General features: G+C 38.0%; 1 protein-coding gene across 3 annotated transcripts in view; it reads right to left on the bottom strand.

Moving 5' to 3' along the window:
- Positions 1 to 16940, bottom strand: part of KIF16B (kinesin family member 16B) — a 140677-nt gene that overhangs the window by 6597 nt on the left and 117140 nt on the right. For all 3 annotated transcript variants that reach the window (XM_071422186.1, XM_071422205.1, XM_071422195.1), the window contains one exon: positions 9934 to 10017. In XM_071422186.1, the coding sequence (XP_071278287.1) occupies positions 9934 to 10017 (84 nt within the window). The remainder of the gene's footprint in view (positions 1 to 9933; positions 10018 to 16940) is intronic.

The following is a 16940-nucleotide window of genomic DNA, read 5'->3' as shown; positions in this document are numbered from 1 at the left end:
GAGATTTGAGTAAAGTAGGTGAGTAGAACAGCATGTGATGACATTCAATATCACAAGTGATATTTCAGGCCCCTCAGGAAGTACCTAATGTCACCTGTGGATCTGAACACATTTATCTCCTGCACATATCCTCAGATCATTCTGTGCAGTTGTGATTTCAGAGCAATGGGGAAAAGACTTACTGCTTGGGAGACTACCTGGTGCCTGAAGGATCTTATTTCTGTGCAAAAACTTGGAGAGAAAATGTTGGTAATTATGATGGGATCACCTGGCCCATCATCTTCTGCTGAAAGACCCAGATGGCTGGGCTCTCCTCACAAAAAACCCTGCAAAATTAGACATTGTCAAAGCTCTGCAAAGGTTCCTTGAGGAGCCAAATTTGACAACTGCCTCCAGAATGTGACTGTCCCTGGTGCCAGAGACCTTGCTCAAGTTGTAGACAATTTTGTATGCACATTTTAGGAGAATGAAGACAGAAGCACATGTCTAAAAATGGCAAATCACCACTGCAATAGTCACATTGATGCTGGCTAATTTTTTGCCTTTTTTCTTTTATATGCTCTCTGTATTTTTACACATTTATTTGTAGCTTTGTAGCCTATTATTGTATTCACAGCTGGTTTTCCCAGTATTCTTCCCTACCTTAATAGACAGAAAGATAGAACACATTCCAAAGCCTCCATCCTCTCTTGGTTCTTCTTAGGAACCAAGGCCAAGAAACAAATCTTTGGGACATATTTTTCATAAACCAGTCCATTTTATATCTAAGGGGGGAGGATTTAGAAGGGGTTTTAACTGGGGGGAATTGCATCAGCACTTAGTTAACACCAGAGATTCCACTAACTGAGCTGGCCCTGCCCACTCCAAACCCCTGTGTACAGCAGACAGACATGAAGTGCCTGTTGTGCATATGAAATTATGTTAGGAAAGACTGTTTGGATTCATTCTGCCTTGAGCAAAGGCAAGCCTATCTGTGGCATTGTTTTTGCTCAAGGACCTGGTTACACTTGGTGGGTTAAGCAGAGGGCTGGGGAAACATGTTGTGCACCTCAGGGGGATTTAACTGTGGGTGAGAACAGCCTGTAAGGTTGGAATGTACCACTGGCTGCTGAATGTCACTGCCACTGCATATTTTAATTACCATGGACTTGTCCAGTCATATCAGTCATGGACCAAATGAACTCTGTCCATATCTGGGGGATGGCCAGTGACCACTGAAATTGTATTTGTATATAGTTATATATAGGTATGTATAGATATATTATATGTGTAGATATGTTTACAGTTGAAATGTATTCATTTGGGCATAAATCAGATGATATGGGATAAGGGGTGGAACATCCTGGGGTAATTCATAATGTTATTGTATTCCATATCTATCTGTGCCCCCCCATATTGTTACTGTATCATAAGAATACCAAAATGAGAACCTTGTGCATGTGGAGGGGTGCTTTTAAAACTGGCACTCTCAGGCAGCTTCCAGCTTTTTTTGCCATGGGATATTTGCTTTGTGGGTTATCTGGTCTTTGTTTAGACAATGGCTTTTCTTCCCTTTTCGGGTTCTCTTTTCATTTTTTTCCTCAGCTCAGAAAGTTAGGAGTTTTGAGCTGCATTGGGGTGAATACCACAGGCCACATTCCAACACTCCTTTGGGCATGTTTAGAGGTACCTAAATTACTTTGGAACTAAGCAGGTAAGAATCAAGCTTCTTTAAGCAGCTAAATTGCACTAAAAAAAAAAAAAACAGGACTTAGATTTTTAGCCTCTTGGGAAAGTCTCTCTATGTTTTTCATGCACAGCATGATGCAGATTCCTTGAATCAGAGTTAGTTTCCTCCAGAGCTGTACAGGCGAAGCAGATTTTACCTCTACAACTCCAGGAGTGCTTGAGTGACACTAAAATTTAATTTTACCCAAGGTGGTACTGAAATTTACTCAAATTCATATAACTTTTTGAATTTTCTTAATGTGCAAGCATTCTGAGAGATGCCAGTTATGATTCCAGGTGAAAGTGCTCTCTCAGGTTTTCAAAACCCAAACTATTCATTATAGCTGTTTGGAACATTTTTCTGTGCAAGTCTAATGGCATGAGCACATTATGCTGAATTACTATTATGCCACATCAATTGAATCAACTTCTTAAGTCAGTCTACATCCCAAATTACAATCTCATTCTGCCTATAATTTGTTTAAAATCCACAGGATTTCTTATTTCTTACAATGTCTGCATGGTAAAAGCTTACATTTATTGGCTTTAGGCAGCTCTAATGAAAACTGAATTGCAGGCTGGCAGGGAAGCAAATAAAAAGGCAGCAAGGGCTATGATTTACAGGTGGTCTATCAGTGTGAGTCCTCTTTGGAAAGTCAATGACCATTCTGAAAAGGAGCAAAACAGACCTGACTAGTGAAGGAAACCAATCTCTTCTCCAGAGCACAAGTCAGAACAATTCCTGTCAAAATTTATTTAGAAAGAACAACAGGACTGAATTTAGCCTGCATCCCTGGGCCAGCAATGTGTCATCTGCTGGAGTGGGCTTGGCAAACACCTACCAAACAGCTGGACATGCATCTCCCTCTGCTTCCTCTGGTGAAATCCCATGCTGGAGGATGACTGATCCTCTTGCTTGGGAAAGGGTTAGTACCAGATTCAACCCAGTGTCCTTGGCTGACCACTCCTCTTATACATCTGCCCACATCTGTAGGTGCAGAGCCATTAATGGAGATGGTCATGAAGGTACACAACTTCAAAACTTGGTTTGTAGGAGTGTGTTGGGAAATTGAGTCCATCCTGAGAGCAAAACACATTAGGATATGGAGCTAAACTGGAGCTCAAACTATATGCTGCCCCACTTTCCAAACTCACTAAATCATGATAAAAATACCTCCTTATTTTATGATACTCTGAAATATCTAAAAAGGAAAGGAAAAAATAAAAAGGCCTTTAAATTGCCAATCCTATTTAATTAACTGGTTGCAATGGAGATAAATATTTGATCACAAAAGATAATTTTTGAGGTAGGGACCTGAAGCTATACACCTAAAGAAAGAAACACCAAAATTCTTCTAAAGAGGGAAGATGTATATTATGCCAAATTACCTCTAGTAAGCTCTGCAGAACAAGGCTTCAGACTGATTTTGAATTAGGTCTAGAGTTTGAGCAAATGGGACCACACTTTCCATTCCTTTTGCATTCAGTAGCCTGTCAAACCACAGCTTAAAATTAACTTATCCAGAAAATAACAAAATAACCTCAGGCTATTGTTTCTCCTAAATGACCACCTTTATCATGTGTTTTGATTACAAGAATAATGTCTTGCATTGTTGTGGGCTAGCTGAAGGTCTACAGTATTTAATCAAAGCAGCATTTTATTGGTATGGGATCAACAGCTGACCTATGCAAAGCTCTGCTTCTTTGTATCTAGTGACTGCAACCAATAAGTAAAATTAATTTTATTTATTCATTTTTTGAACCAACAGGGTCTCATACAAGCAACAGAGCCACCAAAAGAAAGGTTAAATGCTTTGCTGCTGAGAACTTCTGCAACTCCTCTTTGAGGGCTGATGCTTCAAAACCAGAAAAGCCATGTGCCTTGGGCTGCCCTAATGATGTGGTGACAGATGGGGACCTGACATGAGAACTTGCCCTCAGATGCTAACTGCAAAGTCTGTCTGCCAGCAAGACTTCAGTGCTGTTACTGAAAAGCAGTTGTTTTTGTTCTTAAATTTTGCAGTGGTTACTAGAGGATTTGAAAGGCACCTGGTGAAGACTGACTATACCTAAATTAGAAAATGATCTATGACACGAATTTCATGGAACTGATATTCACAATGAGGCCCAGCCACACACACTCTTCTCTTGTCTTTGTGGATGAATCTGTGCTCTTTCCTTTGCTGATCCTACTGCATCCCTATTCCTCTAGTGGAAAATTAAAGCCATCACTCCAAGATATTGCATTCTGTAGCTCAGACTATGGGTATGAAACAATCCTCTCTAGGATTATCAAACACCAACATTTGCAGTGGTTTGCTTTTGCACCAGCAGTGCTACTGGTGTGCATTCATACCTGGGAAAAAAGAGATGAGTTTCCTTTTATTTTCCAGTAAGTATCAAGCTGTATTCTGAATGTGTTCTGAAGTCCATCTTACCACCTAAATGCTGCTAAGAACAGTAATTACCACCACACTGTCACAGGCAAACATTCATTCTTTAAGAGCCAGGCTGGTGAGCAGCTGCATAAAGTTCCTTTTAGAAAGCTTTGGCATTAGGGATGTTGGAAGCTGATGCCTGTTTCTGATAATTTCCTTTTAGTAATCACTTTGAACAAACATCTATACAGCAGCTTTGTGACTAGTGTCATTCAGGGAAAAAAATCAAACAGAAATGGTAATTCTAACCCCACTTGATAGGGTTTTTGCAATACAGACATCAATTCACCTATAACTTGCACAGGTTCTCTCAGTTAAATGCATTTAGGAATGGGGCAGTGAAACAAAGACTTGTGGGGAGCACTAATGAAGTTCATGCTGAGTGTTCAGGTGATGAATAATCTAAAATCACAGTAAAATGTTTCTGTTCTCATGACTTCAAGGAAAACCTCAATGTCTGAAGCAGATTCAAACATTCTGTTTGCTCAAATTTGTTGACAAATATTTTGAGGGTTTTTTCCTTCTCAGACGTTTCTATTGCTGGCTTCCACCGAGGTATTAAATCAAATACTAATAAGACACTTAAATAACAAGAATCAATCAACTTCAAGAAAAAGGTGCTATTTGCATTATTTCATCTTTTCCTTGAGAACCAGATTCCTGGAGCCATCTCAGCATAATGTTACTTTTAAAGGGGAAACATGACACAGCTAAATTTACAGCCTTATTTAAAAAAAAAAAACTAGGAATCATCACCTCCAGAGGAACTCAAGTGAAAATACAAACTAAAAACTAAACAAAGGATTTGACTTCTAAGTTAACCTAATTTTGGAAGGTTAATTTTGGCTGAAGGTAACAGCAATATTTCAGCCAGTTCAGTGTCTACCATACTTTCCCCAGACAGTTTTCCAGATTGGACAGCAAAATTGAATTATGCAGCTCATTCAAGATTTATTTCTGCCTCCTGCATTAACACCTATCATTGAAATCCTCACTGGCAGACATCAGGAAGTGAGGAGGACAATTACATTATTAATTTTAAAAAAATTGAGCATGTCTATCTTTTAAAGAGGTTCAAAGGGCCAAGAAAAAAGAAGAGCAGAGGCAACGCCAGGAAGATGTATATGCTTCTACAGAACTCAACACAGGCTCACATTACTGTTAACAGGCTGACTTTTACTCCCTGAGCTCTGTAAGAGGCAGCAAAAGACAACACATGACTCCTACTGACTGTTGAGCTTTATTTCTAGATCCCAGATCACAGGATATTCTGAATTGGAAGCAATCCATAAGGATCAAGTCCAACTCTTAATGGAATGGCCAGTCTGGGGATGGAAGCCACAACCTTGGTGTTATCAGCACCACACTCTAACCAACTGCTGATACCTAAAAACCCCACCAGAGATTTTGCTTCTTTCTCCCTTTGCTGACTGCAAACCAACCTGGGGAAATGCAGCCCTGAGAACAGGGAAGAGGAAACAGGGAACAGAGACAAGGAGACACTGTGAGGCTTGGGTCGGTTTTTGTTTTCCTTTAAGCAATAACCTGTTTGGATTTTGTTGGCATAAAAGTTGTTTTTTGCTAAACACACTGGTAACAGCAAGGGCAAGAAAGAAAGTCCATGAGAGCAAGGCTTCTAACCAAAGATTCAAGAAACACAGCTCAATCTGCTATGTCAGCTTAGACTCCTGCCCAGTTTCTCTGGCTGCACAATGGGAAAACAGGCCTAAAAATAATCTTCATTACTACAGCAAAACATGAGTTTAAGAGAAGAAGGAAAAAAGAATAGTCAGGGGAATGGTAGGATACAGAAACACAGTATCCATAGAAGCTGGGATTTCAGGAAAATTTCTTTTTAGTGTCATCCACAGACCTAGCAAGTCACCAAAGAATTAAAGATACTTTGCAGTTAGAAGAGGAATAGATAAATTCACTGACTCTTGTGGCAAGTAGTTCCTTTACAAAGCTTTTCCTTAAAAAAATATGAAAAAATGAATATACATCATCTGAATTCACTTTAAAAAAAGAATCCTATACTCTTACCTACTGATTTCTATTTGCAAGAAAGGATAGATACACAATAACTTCTGTTCATTAACTTTACTCAGAAGAATTCTTGCCTGTGTCACTTAAGGCAGATTTAATCAAGCAAGGTTGGCTCTGAAGTGAAATTACAGTCTTTAAACTGCAAAACAATAAATTTAAAGTTTTGCCCTGCAACAGGTCCCTGATGAAGAGCTAAATTAATAGATTGCAATAGGGTATTTTGGGTAGATAATTTTAAATACAATTTAGATGTTTTCTCTTAAGATATATAGGTAAAAACTTTCATATTATTTTCCAAAGCTCTATAGTAATGTCAAAAACAGTTCAAAAGAATTGATATTATACCAACAAACACCAAAGCAAAAGTGTTTACAGTGCAACTACATATCATGCTGGAGATCAAAGTTGAGTTCTCAGGTTCATCTCACACAAAAATACTTCATGTAATGTGCTTTCCTACAAACAAGACAATGTGAAGCTTTCAGTTAGTTAGCATTTGTACCAGCTAGGATAAATAAAAGAACTTAATGTCATACACAAACCTTGAGCTTACTTAAAAATCACAATCCTTATAATTTAGGGCTCTCTGGATTCTTTTACTCCAAGTGATTTCACCTCCATTATGATTAAATATGCCCACTTCTAAACCCAGGCCGAAATAAGGTAGCACTACATCTCAATCTTCAAACAAAACAAACTCCACAGCAGCCAGTCCCCCTGATTCTAGTTGTCTAGAAAGGTACCAAAAACCCACTGCTCTTCTCAGTACTTCTATTGTGGCAAGAATCCTAGAGATGATATGTAGGAAAAACTAAATTCTTCCTAAACTGTCTTGCAAAGGGAGAAATCTAATTAGGCACAAGGAACTGCAGTTGCTAAGAGATGACCTGTGGGAAGCACTGAACTACCCAAAGCCATTTCAATGAAAGAAGTTCAGAAAAAATGATATGGAGTTCCAGCCTATTTAAGATGCATGAATACCTAATGTAAAAAATGTGTAAAGAAGAGCAGAGCAATTTCTTTATCACCACCACTAGGATGACTGCTCTGCTAATAATCTTACATCAAAGAATATTTGTTCAGAACACTTACTGGACTGGTATTTCAGGCTGTCATTTATTTTTAGTCAATAAAATTAGCTCAATAAAATTGGTCTGCTAGCTGTACTTTGCTTTTTCTAAAAATGCTGAATTAGCCATTAGCTCTTGACTAAGCGAGTGGAACAACCAAACAAGCTTTTATACCCTCCTACAGCTGTACCAACACATCAGCTGTGAAGCTGGAAACAGATTGCAAAGGGTTTTCAGCAAATCAAGGAACAGGATCAGGTGTGAAAGTCAACTGAATACATGCCACAATTCTGCTTGATACCAAGGTGTAACACTCTCACCTTCCACCCGCCCAAATTCCCAAAAGCCAAGGATCCAAGTCCCTCACAGAGACAATCCCTCCAGTTTAATTTACCACTCCCCACTTACACCCTGATGTACACCCAAGGCTCACACCAGACTGAAGGCCACAAGGCATGGACAGTCAGTATCTGAAACAGAACTGGTGCCTGGGCCATCTGCCACTACTGTGGCATAACTGCAACGTTCACAGCACAGCTCAAGAGATTCTTTGAGCCTTCAAAGCATTACATGGCTTTGGAAACCATCACTGCTTAGCTGGTTTCTTTCACTCTTCCCAAGGAGGCTGCAGCTGTGTGAGCTCTCCAGCTATGGGCAAAGCCAAAGCAAACCACTGCAAAATATGTAGTGAAAAGAAAACACTGTGATTAGAGATCTAGACATCAGGAGGTTTTGATCAGCCTGTTGCATTCAATTCCTCATGGCAAGGATAGTAACATTTGCTTGGCTCCTCATCCTCTTTATCTGGTTTGCCCTTAGCCACAGGGGATCTTCAGTTCCTCACCACTGTGACTACTTAGTGGAATGGCCAAGGGGCACACAGCAAAACATATTCCTGTGAACAGTTGCCATATATTCTTATGCTTGCAAAATACATAGGTAATAAAGTTTTAACAACCTTAGTTAAAATAGATACAATATAATTTTAAATTAAAACCTGGCTGTAAATTGTCACAGTCATATTTTCTGGAAAAATCCTCTTGCCCAGGATTCTTCTCCTGGGAAGCTGAGAAGCCTCAGAGAAAAAGGAAAACAATATTATCTCATTTGCTTCTCTTGTGTTTTGCTGCTTTGGAATGTGTTTGGAGATTGTTTACCCACAGGTGATTGTTCCATTGGATTCTGGTGTGAGTTGTTTTGACTCTTTGGCCAAGCTGTGTTGGCACTCTAGAAAGAGTCACGAGTTTTCATTATTAACTTTTAGCATTCAGTAAGTATCCTTTCTGTATTCTTTAATATAGTTTAGTATAGTATTCTTTAATATAATATAGTATCTTAAAGTAATAATTTAGCCTTCCAAGAACATGGAGTCAGATTCATCATTCCTTCCTCATCTGGGGAACCCCACAAACACAAGAGTAAAGCTGTAAGTACTACATGGCCATGATCAAAGCATTGCTATACACAGCATATATTTTAACATTAAAACATATATATTTTAACATTAAAACATATATATTTTAACATTAAAACATATATATTTTAACATTAAAACATATATATTTTAACATTAAAATCATTACAATAAAATCTGTTAGTAAATCAATGAAAGGTCAGAAAGATTAAGAGATTAATTTTTTACTGGTACAAAATACGCAAATTGAGTACTAGACTGGAATATGGGCATGCCTTTATGGTATCTATTGAGGATGTGAAAGAAAAAAATATTCATTTTGTGCTTCATGTAAGACAGCCTGACATCAGAAGTCAGGGGGAGGATGTTTTCAAAGAAAAGGTGAAGTCCGTAGAAAAAATTCAAACCACCTAAGAAAAGATTCCAGTTGTAAGCAATCTACTTTTATATTAATTTCTCTAAAGCTCTACCTAATGCTATTTTAGCTCTACAAAGAATATAATTCTTAATGACTTGCATGCTCAAGTAATCCCCATGTTTCTGCAATACAGTTGCAGGCTGTACAGCTCAGTCTTTGATCATGCCTCTTCTTCCCCAAAACCCCACCTCCTTCCCCTGGGCTGCAGTAAAACATGCATTAACATAGAAATAAAAAGACCTAATGTGTTCAAAATCATGCTATCCACACAGCACTGTAGAACTACCAAAACAACTCAAACCCTCAAATTCAATAACTTGTCCACAAAAAATTTAAAATTTTTTAATTAATTGAAAGAAAAAGAATACGTTCACAAAGCTGGGTTACAGAATAAAACTGTATTTAGATGCCTAAATATAGCTTTAGTTCTCTCATGAGATATTTGGATATACTATGATAAAATGGTAAATCTCCAAATAACAGACTGCATTTAAAATAGCAGTAATTTTTTTTAATCTTGTCTTGCACAGACACCAGCTGTCTACAGAGAACACTTACCTCACCCACCACCTTTCCCCCTTAAATCTGTTCATATCTCCTATGAACATCTCTAAGAGTTTCCATTTTATTTTTTCTAGATTAGGAATAATTTATTTTTAAGAGATGTTTCCTCACTTTGCAATGTACTGCTGCCATCTCCTGTGTTAAACGAGGCAGCAAGTAACTTGATGCTTACAAACAGGCTATTTAATGTTGATCATGTGGGAATGGCTTCTGTTGGTCCAGCAGGGAGTACTCCTCCCAAACACACAGCAGAAGCCTGTAAAAAATTGGTATTACCTCTAAGTGACACCGTCGTTCTGCAATCACTCGCTCATCCTTGTTCCCAAAGAGCTTCTTTGGAGGGAATTCTAAAGTGGCAACCTGGAAGACATTAAAGGATGAATCAGCATCAGAAGTGATAACCTCAAATGAGAAAATTCTGTTTAAAAAGCAACTAGGAAGAATAAGAAATTGCCAAATATTCATGAGCCACACTATACGCTATTAGTAAATATCACATTCTACATTACTACTGAGGTTATTGTGATCTGCTCTGTAGCACTGCTAAGATAAAGATGCATTTTGTCATCAGAGAGTGACTGAAAGAAAATTTAGGAATTGGACCCCCACTGTTTACCCAAAGAAATAATAAAAATTTGCAATCCAAATGTGATGTGATAGTATCATTTAGGAAGTAAGAACAATTTCTGCAGGAAAGTATATCTTAAAAAAACTGCATTTAGTCTCTTAAAATCTGTGGTCTCCAACATGGTAGTGTAATTTGGTAGTACATTATGGTAGTTCAATTTGTTTGGTTATATTCTATCATAAATGTAAGATTATTTGATCTAAGAAATATCACTAAAGTCATGTTCTGGGAGATGCATTGCTGGGCTACAGCCAACACCTGACCTGAAGCTGTTCTTTTGCCCTGAACTAACACTTCTTGTAACTCAGCTGCAGCTCAATGCCATTCAAACATGTGTCCACGCTGGGAGCTGACAGCTTCAACTTCTGAAGAGAATTCACACATGCAGGCAAAATCCTGCTTGATCACTCTGAAAATGAGAAAAAAGCAATGGCACAACTGCTGAAAACAACAATTCAGATCTCTACTTTTAGTTCTTCTAGAGAGGTGTTCAAAGCTATCTCCTCATTTCTTTTTCCATCCTATGGGGGAAGGGGGGCAGGGAGAGAGAGAAAGAGAGAGAGAGAAGGAGGGAGGAAAGTGCCTTCTCTTTTTGTATACCAATAAATAAAATGCTTGAACTAATTAAAGCCAGCTATGTCTGGAAAACACACAAAAGGCTCAAGAGCTGGTAGCAGGTACCACTGAACTTGGTCTGCTAAGCCATTGGGAACAATGCAGGAGAAAGCAGGTCCTCTCCCCATAAATTGTGTTTGCACTTGAAGATAAATCAAGCCCATTTTTTTCCCCAGCACTCACATCATGAGATAGAATAATGCAACCTCCCACTGGAATTGCTGGAGTTGTTTTGCAGGTAAATCCCTCTGTAAAATTGCCTCCTGCATTAATTCCCCAGGCTGTTTGATGATATTGAACCAGTAAAAAAGATGCATCATTTTCTAGGCTATCAGCACATACAGGACTGCAGAGAATTTACAGCTGGTTACAGGGAGCAGACATATACTGATTTAAATAAGGAGCTCCATTATTAACATTGAATGTGAGCATCTTTAAAATACAGAGGAATTCTGCAATACAAATGATTTATTCCCACTCTCTGGTTCAACTCCAACTTTGACAATTTTAAAGAAATGTCTAGACATCTTAAAATGATAAAAGTGATGTGGGGCACCAGAGGACATTGAAGAGATGTCTGCTCTCCATCAATCTTGCCAGTATGTCCCAATTATATTCCTCAAATTTCTCCAACCATATTCTTCTCAGTGTGCCTGCTTCTTCACGTTGGCAGGACAAACAGTACACAACCAAACAGTTTTGTATTATTATGTCCTGGGGACTTATTTTCACTGCATTATTCTCTTCTTCACCTATAAATTATTCTAAGTGCTAATATTTTCAAGGACTTCAAAATCCCACATCTGCAGAAATTGCATTTTACCAAATAGTACTGCATCATGACAAAACCAGGAACAAGCAAGGTAAAACAACTACCACCACAATCCACAATCTCCTCCTGGCCATAGGGAGATTGTTTTTTATATTTATTTGCAAATAAATACTTTCATTATAGAATTTTAAATTAGTGTCTATTAAAAACCAATTTGCACAATGAACCTACCACTACAGCATCCTCAGACGTACTCTGTGGAGTCAAAGCAAGGTCTTAAATCAGGAAAGATTTCCTTATCTAAATTAAGTTCCATCTGAACAGGAATTTGGGGACTAATTCTACATAACTTTGGGATGAGCAAGCTGTTTTCCTAAGCTTTCTGGGTGTATCTTAGGAGAAAACCAGTTGTATTTCATAAACCCAATGTGTTTTGTTGAACAATTTCAAACAGAAATAGCTACTCGCATTGCTTTAACACTTAACTCCCAAATCACTACCATGCACATATCTCTGAAACCAAACCAAAGTCCATTACTAGAGTCATGAATTTAACATGCAAGACAAAGATCTCAGCCAGTAAACTTTGCTCTGCAATGTTCAAAGTCATAACATGTATCTATATGAAAATCATGAGTTTATTGCTGGTCAAGAAGTGGGAATCTGCATACTTTGTATGTAATAAAAGCCACCAGAATGTCAATGTGCCAAACTATTCTTGATGTACATTTATAAAGTTAATATGTTTGTAATATGCCAGTGTGTGTATAGAATATACACACTATATTTATACATGTATGTCACTTGGAAGGATTTTTTATCCTGCAGAGGTATGTTATAAAGGACTAATCAATTACTGCAGATGGCATCTCTATGGGGCTAGTGACACAAACCTCAGCCTGCTAGAACATTTCTGTGTCCCACACTTTCCCAGTGGTCTCCTGGCTCCTCTTTTAGCCCAATGATTAGCAGATGGCTGTCTCACAAATAAAGTACAAAGACCATTTCCATCACACAACAAATGCCCATCCATCTACATGACAGAAAACGCTCCAGCCACAAATTTCATCTTCACTTTAAAAACTCAGTTATTTCAATGGGTTCTACTCCACTACATGTCCACAGTCTAATGCCCACCAAAATGAGAAAGAGACATTCACAACTCTGCAGACTTGAGTTTCAGGCTATCCAAACACTTAATGCAAACATGACAGCACTAGTTCCCACCTACTTTGCAGCTTGAAAATTATCTTTGCAACATAAGAAACGGACACATCCTCGCAGTGAGGTGAATTGTGCAGGTCTCTATATGACTGAAAATTCAGTGTAATAGGAAGCCAGTCCATTGTGCTATATTTTTATAAAAAACCACTAGTAGTATATTTACCAGAGATAGTGCGCTTATTATGTATATCTATATAAATATATATATACATAAATATATATATAGACATATATACACATACATATATATATACACACACACCCCACTGATCTTTGACACTCTGACTTATTACTTTAATGCAGGGAAAAATATATTGGTGCAAGAGCCCCACAGATATACAGAGTGGCAATAAAACATCCTTATCCCATCATAATTTTGGTTCCTAAAGAGATGAACTAGAAGCAGCTCAGCAACACAAATACACTGAAGTAATGATAAATGTTGCAATAACTCTCTATAAAAATCCTCTGTCCTAAAGTACTATTTGATATACAGTCTCTGAACATAATTGTGTGAGATTCAGCAAAGCAAGGTTCAATAGAATTTTGAGGTTTATTTACAATACCTTATTCATTTAAGCCGAAGTGCAGCAGCAAATATTTCAATAAATATTTCAGATTTTGCTATTAGTGCTGCTACAGCACCTTTATGAAACTGTACAGTAAGTTCAGTGGAAATAATCACTGTTACAGGTTAATGCACACAGTACAGTATGTGACTGAGCAGCATTTGTTCTGGCACTGAAATATGTAAGAGGTCTTGCAGGTATGGATTTTGCATCAAGATGTTTGCCTGGGCTCAAGCACTCTTAAGGGAATTTCACACTATCCAGATTCAGGAGTATAAATTATTCTTTCAGAATTAAATGTTTGTGTACCCTCTGGCCCAAATGAATTCTTCAAGGGTCTCACCTTGATGACAAGATGAACGTTTTGAGACAATGCAAGGAGTAACAGTGGAACTGGACAGGCAGTAAGGGAAATCATTCTCCTTCCATGGAATTTCTGACACACTCCTCCCTCCCTGCCCCACTTCCTGCAGTGGCAATGGAAGCATTTGGCAGACAGTCCTTTTTGGCAGGGATGTTTTGTCATTTTCTAGGGCTGCTGATGAGGTGATGTATTTTCTGTCAGGGGAAATTAAGAGGCATATTCCCCAGCCTGATAGGAAGAGAGGGCTTGAATGATTTCCTGAGAAGCTTCTGTATATAGCGTGCAAGATTTCTAATTTTTATTCTGACAGCAGAAGCATCTCCCTACTAAAATTAATCACTGCATCCCTGCAATCCACATTTCATTATATCCATAGGAGTGCACACACATGCATACTTGTACCATGGGCAAGGCTGGGACTATGCTTAGACCCAAAAGGCAAAGCCAGATCATATATTTTAAAATAGTACACAGAGACCTCAAGACTGCGTATCAGCACTCCTAATGTCTTTTACACATTAAACTTTTTACAGTTAATGATGTTTATCCTACCTGGCAACTGTTGCTAGGCAGTAGCAGTTGTAGAGAGAGGCAAACAGTAATTTGCAATTTACTCCCTAATTTCTTTACAATAAATAAAGGCCATGTTTTATTTCTAGGTCTAGCATTACTTAGAGACATGTTATTTATCTGTCTCAGCAATATTATCTGTAAAAAACAATACTCACCTGCCACAATGGAGTATTTGTGAGTTAGTACAATCAAATTTAGACAGCATTAGGTTCAGTCCTCAAGCAGAAGGTGGTTTGTACCCAGTACATGTTAATGAAGCAAACTTTAACAAGCTAAGTGGATTCCTCTTTTTCTCCCACATTCCAGTCAGGAGACTGGTTTTTGGCAGGCATTTCATGCTGGTAGAAGCAGGTGGCAGAACAGCAAGTGACCCATTTTTTGTCACCTATTCTATCTTACATTCAACTCTGACCTTAAGATTCTGGGAACAGCACATACCTAACAACACCTATTTGGAAGCAAACCCTTTTAAAGTGAAACCAGACTTCACAGTGTTCAACTCCTGAGCCCCAGGGAGAGATGTGAATTTGGAGACTGGCCTTTTGGAAACCAAGACAGTGAAAATGAAGGCTCCAATACCATGAAATGCTCTGCCTGGGATGGGGTGCACTCTCATTTCAGAACCTTTATGAAAAAATAGTCATCAGCATTTGAAGGGTGTCCTTTAATTTCTATTATAATCTGTTGGAGACTCTTCACTGACAGTATGTGTGCTTGGGGACCTGCTGGATTTAATTCAGTTCAGGGGTTTTATGGTACAGCAGAACAGAACATGTTAATGAAAACTCTTGTACAATACTTTGCAGATGATATTTCAAAACATAGTGGACCAAAGCAAAATACCACATAATACAGCCATGTAGGCTTGTCACTTCTGAAACATGAAATTGTTCCAAGTGTTATGCTCCCTAAACATTAAAAAAATTCCATTTTCTGACATCAAGCAAAAATCTACAGGATTGAAACATCTCATTATTTTTGGCTGGTACAGTCTATGTTTTAGTGCCTACAATAAGGTAAAATACTTTTTTAAGAAGAAAAACAGGGCAGACATTGATGGGGTCTGAATCATCTTTAACTTTTCATCTCAAATTCTCTTTTTACTTCAATGTTTTGATACATTTAAATAGGGGGAAAGGGGGAAAAAAGAAAATTAAGGAAATGCTAACTATTTAAAAACTCAGTCATCTTTAGTTCTCATGTTACTTTTACAACTCTGAATTTTCTCATTTTTCAAAGAGTAGGTCAGACTTTTGATCCTTTGTACCAGAAATCTCTGTCACAGATGAGAAAAATCAAAGAGAAGAACCTGGCACAGTTTTGCAGCCACTGTGGCTGCACCTGACTTGATTTTGCAGGAAGCAATGAAAGAAAAAACTCCTACTTTTAGTTTTTGAAGTTTAAACAAAGTAACTTAAGCCTCAATATCTCAATATGTACTAAGACTCCCAGAGTCTAAAGAAACTACACAGAAGCTGTATTTTTAACTAGGAACTTGCACCAAGTATTTAAGGATTTGTCAAGGTGAAAAAAAACAAAACCAAAACCAAACCACCACAAGCCTAATTTCTATATTTTTTTATATATTTTGTCTGAAATAAATTACCTTTTCTACACAATTTCATAAGAAAGCAGTAGGGAAAGGTAAAAAGGTAATCTGTCCACTTACTGGACAGATTAAAGGCTGCTTTATAAATTCTGAAAACATTCAAATGGAGATCAAAGAGAAATTATTTGTTATACTATCCACTTAAAATGAAAACAATAAAATAACATATAAAAACATATTTTCAGCTGATATAGCTCAAACTTTAAAGCTGAGTGAAGAAACCTCTAAACTTATTCTCCTTTAAACAAAATAGTAACACAGTCCTCCATTGGGTAAACCCTTCAGTGCTCTCCCAACATGTATGCTGCAGGTAAGTCATGCCCTCACAGGAGAGAAGGATTAAAGATATTATTTTCCATTAACAATTCATCAGGGAGAGCAAATAACCAGGGAATATTTTCTGGACATTCAGCTTGTCACCTCCTTTTCCTCTTCCATTTCTAATACTTTCTCTTTACTTTTTCCATCTCTCCCAACATGTTCTTCCCCCACTGTGACTGTGGTCACAAGGGTTGTCAGGATGAAGAAGAGATGAGAATGTTGACTCCATGATCAGAAGGCTTGATTTATTATTTTATGATATATGTTACATTAGGACTATACTAAAAAGCAATAGCAAGGAAAAGTTTTCTTCAGAAGCTAGCTTAGCTAAGAATAGAAAAGAATGAATAACAAAGATCTGTGTCTCAGACAGAGAGCAAGAGCCAGCTCTGCCATGAGTGGTCAGGAAATCCAAACATCCACAGGAGACCAATCACGGGTCTACCTGTTGCATTCCACAGCAGCAGATAACCATTGTTTACTTTGGTTACTGAAACTGCAGCTTCTCACAAGGAAAAATCCTAAGAAAGGATTTTTCATGAAAGATGTCTGCAACACCCCACTTCCCAGGTTGCCTCTGTTCCAACACCATGCTTCCCTCCATTCCT

The sequence above is a fragment of the Agelaius tricolor genome, unplaced genomic scaffold (assembly GCF_023055355.1).
Source record: "Agelaius tricolor isolate 1412-34295 unplaced genomic scaffold, bAgeTri1.0.p SCAF_1, whole genome shotgun sequence".
In the NCBI taxonomy this organism is placed as follows: Eukaryota; Metazoa; Chordata; class Aves; order Passeriformes; family Icteridae; genus Agelaius; species Agelaius tricolor.
This window is presented reverse-complemented; position numbering and strand designations above follow the sequence as displayed.